Source organism: Lepidothrix coronata, unplaced genomic scaffold (genome assembly GCF_001604755.1).
Source record: "Lepidothrix coronata isolate B3197 unplaced genomic scaffold, Lepidothrix_coronata-1.0 Scaffold116, whole genome shotgun sequence".
Taxonomy (NCBI): Eukaryota; Metazoa; Chordata; class Aves; order Passeriformes; family Pipridae; genus Lepidothrix; species Lepidothrix coronata.
Window position 1 is genome coordinate 2,784,320 of NW_016690296.1, and position 10,427 is coordinate 2,794,746.

The following is a 10,427-nucleotide window of genomic DNA, read 5'->3' on the forward strand; positions in this document are numbered from 1 at the left end:
AAAAAAAAAAAAAAAAAAGAAAAGTAGAAGAAAAAGATGCTCTAAATCAAAATGGCCATCACCAGAAACAAGAAGAGTTCCTTTGTTGTTGCCCTAAGGATCTTCCTTCCTCCTCCTCCATTAGGAAGTTCACATTTCAGGACAGCAAAATGTAGAGGCAGCAAAGCTTTTCGTATTAGTTTTCCTTTAGGCCGACGTTGGTAGGAATGGAAATATTTTCAATACGCCTCATTATTCGTGGAGGTAACTAAGCTTGTAACTTTCCATTGTAACACTAGATGTAGTTTTCCAGTTTCCTGTCTATACCACATTTCTACTAAGTAGAGAGAAAAATTACCTGAAAGGTTAATTTTTACTGGAAGGCTTTGCCCTCTCTTCCAGGAGCAGTTCCCTTATGTGGGGCTAATATCTCTCTGGGGGTAAATTAGCAGTTGCTGCTCAGGTGGATGAGTCCAGAGGTTCAGAATCATTGCAAGCAGAATATGGTGGTATATAATTAAGCTGCTAAAAGTACTTTTAAGTGCTGTGATACTCACTTTTACTTTAAAAAGTTTCAGTGGTATCTCTGGCCATAGTTCCACAGAAACGTTCAGGATTGAGAAGCTGTACAGGCAGGTTTCCACATAACAAAAAACTTGACAGATTTTAAAGGATAAACTGTAAATAAAGCTTAAACTGTTAAAACAAATGAAGAGGAGAGAGAAGGAATAGTGTTAATATAGTACATGAACATGAGTGTAAAATATTGTCCTCTGAGAAAGAGCAATATGCATTTGAGCTGCTTCACTCTGAATAATCATCAATTACTGTGTTTATTGGACCTTTTGGGGTGGCTGGTCATACCAGCCAGTCATGCCTGTGCTGTATCTATCATGTTATGTTGGGGGAGTCTAGGTAGAATTCCACCTTTTGAACTGTGTTTTTCCACTCAAAATTGTGTCTCTTTACTTAGAGCACTCCCTGTTGAAACCTGAGGCAGATGTGCCATTAATCACAGGTCAGACCCATGCCATACATGCCATGGATTTGTAACATTTGTAAATGTTTTTCCAGTATTTAGAAGGCAGTTAAATGCAGGATATTTTTTCCATAGTTAGCTAAGGTACAGAGCTTATAAATCAAATTGTGTGTGTGCGGTATATTTGTTCATTTTCTTTAAAAAAATTCAGACATCTCTGCATGGGATTCATGTAAGATCAAAGCAAAAATATAGGATCTCGAGTCTTTCTAGTTCAGCAGAAGGTGACAGTTAAGTCCCTTAAGAGAACCTATTTTTGTGAAATTAAAATTTAATTTTCACTGTAGGATCACTTTCAAAACAGCATCCACCTTATGAATAGCCATCCAGAAAAGACTCCTTAATATTTTGGGAGAAGCTTTCACTTACCACACACACACAACACAGCATAAGAGCACTAAAAAAAATTTACATTTTTCACATCTTAAATAACATAGTGTCTGCTTTAAGAAGTAGATTTTCAGCAGCCTTCAGCTCTGTTGTGTGCTATATTCGTTCTTGAGTAACTGTAAAAACAAGGCATTGTTAGAAATAATGTAAAATAAGGATATCTGTAATAGTTTACAAAATGTAGAAAGCAATCAGCTCTGCTTACCTTTTGGATTAGTTTTGCAAAGCTCGTCAAAAACTCTTTGGGGGGTTTCTTCTTGTAGGATTCACATGAAGACTCACACTGCTGGAAAATAAAGAAAATCATGCCACTTCTAACCAGCACATCAGAACCATAAATCAGGCTTCAAGCTTTCTCACTGAAAAATCACGAGGGTTGTAAGCAAAGCCTTTTCCAGCTGGAAAAGCTTCGACACAAGCTGCTTCAGAAAGGGAGAGAATTTAGTAATGACACCTTTCCTTCACGCTTTTTGCAGTGATCCCTGTCCTTTTGCCAGCACACATGTGGCTGCCAAGTACATACATGTGATTGATTCAGGATCCCAGTGAATGCCTCTCCCAAAAGTGCAAAAATTGGACATTTTTAATTTCCGAAGTAATGAAAGGCAGATTGTTTTTTCCTAACGAGTTTGCTTTCTACAATTCTACCCTTGCAGGTGGTGTCTGCTATAGAAAATAAGGAGCAATGATCACCATTATGAGCACTGTGAGGAAATCCTACCTTTCCAGGACTTCTGATGGTGTATTTTCTGAAGACTCTGATGGCTTTGGTGAACGTAGCGTTCACTTGGCTGTTTAAGGGTTGCAATTGCAGTGTGCCGTTCTTGAAGCAGCTCAGGGCTGTGTCCACACATCCCTCCTGGGGCAGGAAGAGAAGGAACTGTTTTAAAGCAAATGTTTCAGTGCTTTTTCCTGCATGTGGTTAGGTTGTGGTCCGTGTGTGAAAGTAAGTATCCAGGATATTAATTGAGAATATTCAGTTGTACTCTTTTTTTTTTTTAAAGTTAGTTTTAGATATGCAAGAGATCTTTACTTTGCCTGGTCTTGGATAAATTACTTAAACACTTAGTATTTTCTAACTAAAATTTCCACTTGGATATTAATCATGACAGCAGTTGAAAAAAAATGCTCCTGAAGAGTATATGTTACATGTAGTAGGTTTTCACAAGCTTAAGCATTTTATTTAAAAAAAATTACAAATATCTCTCAGTGCTACATGTGGGAATATACCTTTTTCATCCTAATTTTTGTGCCATTTCTAATACTGCCTCCTTAATAATTAGAGTTGATGTAGAGCTCTTGAAATGTTCTCACATGATAACATGGGAAATGAATAAAGGAAATACCACCAAAACTAACCTAGTAGTCAACAGAGAAACAAAAGCAGTGTTTACTGAAGCCAGTTTCTAAGTGAAGGAAGCATTTAGGACTGCTGATTGCACGTTTTAGAAAGGCTCCAAAGCCATCATCCCTGCTTTGCACCCTAACCAACTGCTACCCAAGCCGAGTCCCATTTGGGTTTGCTCCCATTTGGGTTTGCTAGATGTCACTGCACTTTGCTGCTTGGGCAAGGACCAGGCAACAAGAAGGCAGCCTCCGTGTATGTTGCTTATAGCAAATCTTACTAGCAACATTTTATATTTGTTAGAGAAAACATTTTATTTTCCTTAAAAGCCACACGTTTATGTTTGTTTCAAGCATGTTACTGTAACCGGTCTCGCTTACTGGAAAAAAACCATTCGTTTTTTAAAAAGAGATCGATTTTCCAGCTGAAACTGAAAACGTTTTCTGTCTCATCCGTGATGAGCTGAGAAACCAGCATTTCTCATCTCTGCTGCCTTTCTTTTTTTGCTGAGTTAACACTCAGCTGCAGGCAGGCCAACAGTCAGACGACCGCAAGGATTGTGGGGTTTGGTACGTGGTCAAGGGTTAAGCACTTCGATGAAGAGGCATTAAAAAGCACAGACCACTGGAAACGTTTGAGGGGGGCTAGGCAAGCGTGTAAAATATTTGTCTCAGAGGCAATTTGCAGCACTGCTCTGCATCTGACTCAAACTAACTTCACAGATTAGCCTGTAAAGCCCTCACTTCCAGAATTAGTGATCGGCGGGGTTAGATACTGATCCTGTGTAAATCAGCACTGTGTTATGACTTCACTATCGATCACCAGCAAGAAAGTTTATCTTCCCTGCACTCTGGAATCACTTCAGCATTAAAATTGTTTTTTCAGCCTCAGCATGATTTTCCTTGAGTTGATGTCACCTGACGTCCCTAGGAAGTTGTGTGGGATTGTATTGGGACTAACAGTCCACACAGAGGAACCTCAAGGCAGCCAAAACAGATGGTGATAAACCACCTAATTTTGAGTGTTACAAAAGGCAGTTTTCTTCTTGAATATTCAAGACCAAATTTACATCTGGCATAAGCAGGTTATCATAAAAGCAGTATTTTTGATATTTGAAATACAGTTATATGAACAACTTTTGATTAAATCAAGTTTCATAGGGTGTGATGGCACCTAATCACCCCAAGTGCCTCTTTGGCACACTGTAATTCAGATCTTAGTCACCCTGTAGGATGAAAAGTTCATCAATTTGGTTGCTGATGATAATTACTATTAGCACACTAATATTTTTTAAATGCTTTTCATCAGAAGTTGAACCTGTATCAATTCAATACTTTCTAAATACGTGAGTTCTCTGTCTTCTCTAGTTTTCAGCAGAGGTACCTTAGGACCTCCCAGAATCAGACTGTAAAGCCCTAAGCTGCAAGTGAAATGTTGTCTTCCTTCCTGAGGTGAGCATGGGTTTTTTTGAGAAAAAAAAACAAACCCAACAACTTGATGAAGCAATTAGTCACTAGTTGTATTTGCTTTGTTTCAGAGGTAGCAGCAAACACTGTAGTAAAATGACAGCTAATCATCTCCTCCTTTTCACTTTGACACCACAAGTTAGAAAGAGTGTTAATGAAAAAAACCTCCAGCAATTAGTTGGAGCGCGTTGGGTTTGTGCACAGCAGTTCTTTCCAGCAATGCAAAGGAACGTCTCTGTTTTGGTCCTGCTTCTGTGTATTTTTGGCAAGTAAAAAAGGCAGCCACCTGTAAAGCCTAGGAGGAGGCTAACCAAAACTTGTGTGAAATGAGGTGAGTTTCTTTCCTTCCTTCTTGAAGCTGCTTTACAAGAGAGTTTGCAGTCCTGAGCAGGTAGTTTTTGTAAGAATGCTTGCAGCATTACAGCATAATAATCCATAATGGTTATTTTTATATGTCAGTCTACATTGTTTGTGTTATGAAATAGTTGTCAGGGCTCAAAAATTTAAGACAGCTGATAACAAAAGTATAATATTATATTAGCCACAGTTCTCTCTAGACCTTTGTTGCATGTTGGGGATTATCTAAGCAGGATGCATGTACCCTCTAAGCTTTTAAGACATGTTGTTACTATGATTAGCATTTAATTTTGTGACACATCCTCCATCCTGCCACATTTGAGTATGCACAGACTTTCTGTGAGTCTGGAATTACAAATTTACTACATATAAGAAGTTCCTGACCTTAGAAGATGCAAAATATTAGCAATAAATAACGTATAAGTAAATATCAGAATTAGAAAGGGATTCATGGGGAGCTGTTCTTGTATTTTTAACTAGTTATAGTCCACAGAGATTATTTGCAGAATGCAGTTTTGTTTTCCTGTTGATAGCACAACCCTTGCATACAAACAGTGTCAGAGAGACCAGTGTGAGTACATATGAGAGGAAGTGCTCTGTGATATGGCCTTACAGTGCCACTCTTGGCATTCAGCTTCAGTGGGAGGGAAAGGCAGTCCCTTTGGAGCTCATGGCACTTCCACTCCCAAAACCTGCATCCCCAAAAGTACTGCTGCTCATCTGGGTCTTAAATGAACCCTCACTCTCAGCACTGTTTCTTGAGTAAATGGATCACATGCAACTCTGAATCTGTGAGTGGCTTAGAATCCACATATGGTAGTAAAACAGTAATTAGGACGGCAAAATATAAACAGTTCTGCTATTAAATATTTAGAAATAAGAAACTTTTATAAAAGTATATTCTTAGTCTAGCTAAGTTTAGAGTACCAGGTCAGAGATACGAAGAAGAAGGCATGTGCCACTTATCAATGGAATAAACCAGTACAAAACCAAATTGATTAAAGAAACTAAATTAAAATTAAAGAAATGGTAAAGCAGTCTCACCACAGGGTTTTCAGGTGTGTGCAGCCATTCAACATCCTACAATGAAACAAATCTAAGTTAGAAAACTTTTGAAAGTGATGCCCCTCACAAGATACATACTAAGCAACACATGATGCTTGAAAACAATTTCAGTATTATGACAAATACTTTGCTTACCTTATCTTTCACTGCGTGTTCTAAATTTTCAATTACCAGGAGAATCTGTTTGTATTTGACTGCTCTGTGTGAAGCTGCAGCCAGCACTGTACTGGAAAAGAAGAAAAGCATACAGAAAATAATCGTCCTCTCCATCCTGATGAGTTTTGTTTTAAAATAGGCCAGGAGCAAAGTTGTGCTGTCCAAGTTTAACACTCCAGTTTGAGCTGTGCCCAGGTATGCTCTGCACCTATCTATATATTGCTCCCTGCTGGAGATGCAGACCCCACCCATTTCAGTTTGGAAAGCTTTGTAGAATGGATTAATGAGTAACCCTTTTTTCTTTTCCACTGGCTAGGTGCATCTATGCAAGCTTGTGCGTGGGGGGGCAGGGATGGCTGGAGTGAGAGAAAATGTGCCCAATCTGCACATTGGGCAGGAAAAAAAGAGAAAAGGGTGAATTCCCATTTTCACTTTGAGTCAAGAAATAAACGTAGTAAAAAGTAGCTACTTAGAAACCACAGGCTTAGGTAAACAAAGATGCTGCATTTTTTAATGAATCTCCCCATCTGAAGCTCTTCTGTACTGTTCTGGAGAAATATGACAAGACTTCTCTTCAGAATTTACATGTATTTATCTTACTTTATGGTTCCAAGGGATGTTTGTTAGCTAGTTCCCCCTGGTATCTATGAACCACCACTTTTACACTCTCAGCTTGTTAGAGCTTGTTAGAGGTGCGAGTAAAAGCTCATCTTGGCATTTAAGCCAGATTTGCTTGGAAACAGTACCATATATATTAACAGCATTGTGGAGGGCATGCCCACTGGGGCTGAAAATTGCAGGGAGATACATTGCCCTGGGAGAGGTGAATCCCTGCATCCATGTCTGTTACCGGGATGGGAGCAGTACTGGAAGATCAGGGACTGAATCCTGGTGAGTCCCAAGGGACACTATCACTTGTGGCAGCTAAACACTTCCTTCAGCAGCTAGGCTTGAGGTTGGTTTTGTAATTTAATCTCTTCAAAGGAGATGTGATACTGAGACCTGAGAATTCTCTTTGGAATGTAGAAGTGCATTTGTGTTGTGTGAAATCCAAGCAAAAGTCTCTTCAGGCACTAGAGACTTAGCGCCAGCTCTAGGAATCAGTTGGTTGTAAAGTCACTGTTCCTAATATTTCATCACAAAGAGGAAAAAAACAACTTTAAATGGCTCATATGTCTTATAATTAACAAATTATTATCAGTATCGTGGTATTCATTAAAAGGTTCCTATGTAGAATTTAGCAGAGGTTAGTTAAAGTCTCTTGGACACCTTCGCTGTGGTGAATAAAAAGATGACCAAGTGTCTTTCAAAGAAAATCTTTGCCTCTGAAAACCTAAAGATTTCAGATGGCTTTGGAGATGGTTTACAAAAGCTACACAGAGTTTGGACTTCAGTTTGGTGTGTGGTAGTGTGTGTAATATGCTGCCATGTATAAAATGCACCTGTGTGTTTCTCTCCTGTGGGTGAATGTGGGCTGTCAGGCTGGATCACCTATTCTTGTTCATTTAAAACTGAGCATTTAGGTTGGTGAGAGCTCTGTCTGGCAGACTCAAGTGTTTGTTTTCTGTGTACAAATGACTGTTTAGTGTTTGCTGTTTAGGTGCTTAAGTAATTTTTCATCTTTCAGAAAATGGATTGCTTTCAGGAACAGATTTTACAGGGGGGGTGTGTAGATAACAAGTGCACTCACAGTCTCATGCATGCACACACAGAATCTTTCCTGGTGAAAGGGAACAGAAATCCTGAAAAATGAAAACTGAAATAAGGAAGAAATAATATTTTCTACCACATAGTCATTTCTTGAAGAAAAGGTGGTGTGATTTTATTTTTTTTATTTTTTTTTCCTATGGACATGTCTTGAAATAATTTTAGATAAGCAGCACAGCTGGAATGTGAAGTACAGAGTATCTCAGTAGGTTTTATTCTAAAGTTGTGTTAATTTATAGCTAAACGTTATTAGTGGAAATCAGTGGCATCTTTTGTTTGAGAAACCATATGGTAGCCAATACTTACTTCTTTTTATCCCACCTCCTTTCATTCCATTCCTGTGAAGCTTTGCAAAATTTTATTTTGTCTGTTATTCAACACCTCCCTGAGACTGCTGAGAGGATGGACAGACTATTTCTGATAGTGGTGTTCTTTACAGGAAGAGAGTACTTAGCTCTGCTCCCCATGAAGTGAACATTCATCTTCTTTGCAGCTGGTTACTAGTGACTTGACTGTACATGCATTTATTCCCAATCCAGTTTTTGACTGTACTGTTGGAAGTGTTGGTAGTCAAGGAGCAGGGCTGGTGATAATTTCTGCTTCTACTTTTTACTGTCATTATTTCAGCTGTGGATTCTCTTGAGAAACTCCTTTGAGCCTGGGCTACAGTAGGTGGTCATGCTATCACGGCCTTTATTTTATGCATTTTTATTTGGTTGATAGGTTGGACGTGTAATGAGACTCGAATAGTTCTGATGTCATTTGGTGGCTGGCATTGTTTCATGCAAAGATATCCCTGCAGATTGTTTGCAGATCCAGACAACTTCAGAATCACTGTGAAACTTCAGTTAATTCACAATATGACTCTCCATGTGTTTTGAGACACATGTGGCTTGAAGGGACAACACAGGGAGTTGGTCTGTGTCATTGTGCAGCACTGCTCTGCAAAAGGCAGTTTATGATATTAGAGGAGATAAAATTGATGGTGGCTAAGATGGTGCAAGAACAACTGCACAGTAATACCAGACACTGTTTGGGCAGTAGGTGAACCACTGTCATTTTCTACCAGAAGCATCACAGAAATGTGGCAAACTTTATTCATTTGCTGGTCCAGCAGCGTAATTCATGGATTTGGTCCAGGCAGACTTCCACCAAATTCATGGGAGGTGAGATGGCTCTGTCTGGGATATTACTAAATTAAATCAATTATATCAGAAAACAGTTTTGAAGCTGGTGGAGTAGATGGGAAACTAAACAATGGGTATTTGAGGATGTGGTAACCTGTGGTTGCATGTCATGTCTTTAAACCTGTGAAGTCTCCTGTCTTGTGTTAGAGGCTGTAAAGTCACAATAATTGCATCAAGGAAGGCATACTGACAGAGAAAGTGAAATACAAGGACAAAGAAGGACTTCCTCTATGTCTAGGCAGTGGAGAAAACTCCTTGATATCCCTCTTATCAGATAAGAGTGAGCAACAAGTTTTTTACATACGTCACTTCTCTCTTGTGGCTTAGGAACATGCTGAGTCAAATAATGACACCCTCTCTCGCACCGTCGCTGGCTTGGCCCTACAGGGATGGCTGGAGAGTGGAAATCTGAGAAACCTCCCATCCCAGACCCAGTCCTCCTCTTTCCTCTTTGCCACAGTGCCACCCAAGTGCTGAATGACTTCGACCCTGAAAGCCCAGTTCCCCCACCCACATTTTCCTTTACAGCAGAGCTGAAGGGAAGCTTTTCCCATTGCTTAGTCATTGCTATGGCTCAGCCAAAAAAATCTGCAATGTGCAGGGCTGCTTTCAAAGAATTTTTGTGAACTAGGTATGTTGAATTTCACGTGTATACTCTCTGCGACTTGGGGGGATTGTAGGAAAGCAAGGGGAGAGAGTTATGCTGGAAAATTGGAGACTAGGAAGAAGACTCCTGTACAACAGATTTAGGAAGATCAGTCTTTAAAATATTTCTGACAACCTTGCAAGTTAGTTGTACCCCCTTGCAATTTCATTTTCTCATTATAAGCTTTGATATAATTCTTGTATCTTTTAACTTTGCTTTGAAAAGAGAAAAAACAAGCCTGGGAAAAAATCTGTACTTAAATTTTATTTGCTATAAAAATCAGACTAAATATAACCCTTAATGTGGTGACACAGACACTAAAATATTAATAGACAACTATATAAAACCACTGACATTCTCCATAAGGTTCCTTCAGAGTTAAGTTATAGCTAGTTTCTATTCCGAGGTCAACCCAGTGATGCTTGTTAGGCACATAGTTTGATGTGTTTTTAGCCTTTTCAGCTGCTAATAACAAACTGCACTGAGAAAACATCCTGTCAACACCCAGAACCTAAAACAAGCCTAGACCCTGTGCACAGAACCAGATACTCAGAGCTGTCCTCTTGAGAGAATGTCCTTTTAAGTCTTTAATGCTGGAGCAGCCTCCCAGCTTCTGGGTTACACCTTTCTCGGCATGTAGGATGGAAGAAGCTTCACTGGGTCACTAAGTCTGGTCTCCTGGCACTGCAGGTATCCATGTCATGCAGTTCCTTTCATATTTCCCATTAAAAACTCCTGCATAAGGCCTGAACAGTTCGATCTCTGTAACAGTAAGAGCTTGAAGCTGTGCCTGAGCTGTGTTCCAGCTTTTATAGAGCAGCTTCATTCTTCTTTATTAATAATAATCTTTCGCCACTACCAGAGGACAGCCATGTTCAGAAGGCAAGGCAGCAGTTGACAGGAAGTTAGGCTACCACAGTTCTCTTAAAAATTTGAGGGCAGAAAGGAGTTGTTCGGCTGAAAGGCACAGGCGGGGAGCGGTGGGGGCAACAAGCAAGACAAGCACGTGCTTGAGGGTCTGCAGGTCTCCTTGTGAGATGTGGCCCACAGGGCACAGGGTTTCTACCACAGGAGTGTCGTCTGTATATAA

General features: G+C 39.7%; 1 protein-coding gene across 1 annotated transcript in view; it reads right to left on the reverse strand.

Moving 5' to 3' along the window:
* Window positions 1-5,937, reverse strand: part of IL21 (interleukin 21) — a 20,613-nt gene extending 14,676 nt beyond the window's left edge. The window contains exons 1-4 of the mRNA XM_017825065.1: window positions 5,777-5,937; window positions 5,621-5,656; window positions 2,130-2,267; window positions 1,614-1,694 (exon numbers count right to left, since the gene is read on the reverse strand). Coding sequence (XP_017680554.1) covers window positions 1,614-1,694; window positions 2,130-2,267; window positions 5,621-5,656; window positions 5,777-5,911 — 390 coding nt within the window. The 5' untranslated portion in view covers window positions 5,912-5,937. The remainder of the gene's footprint in view (window positions 1-1,613; window positions 1,695-2,129; window positions 2,268-5,620; window positions 5,657-5,776) is intronic.
* Between the last annotated feature and the right edge of the window lie 4,490 nt (window positions 5,938-10,427).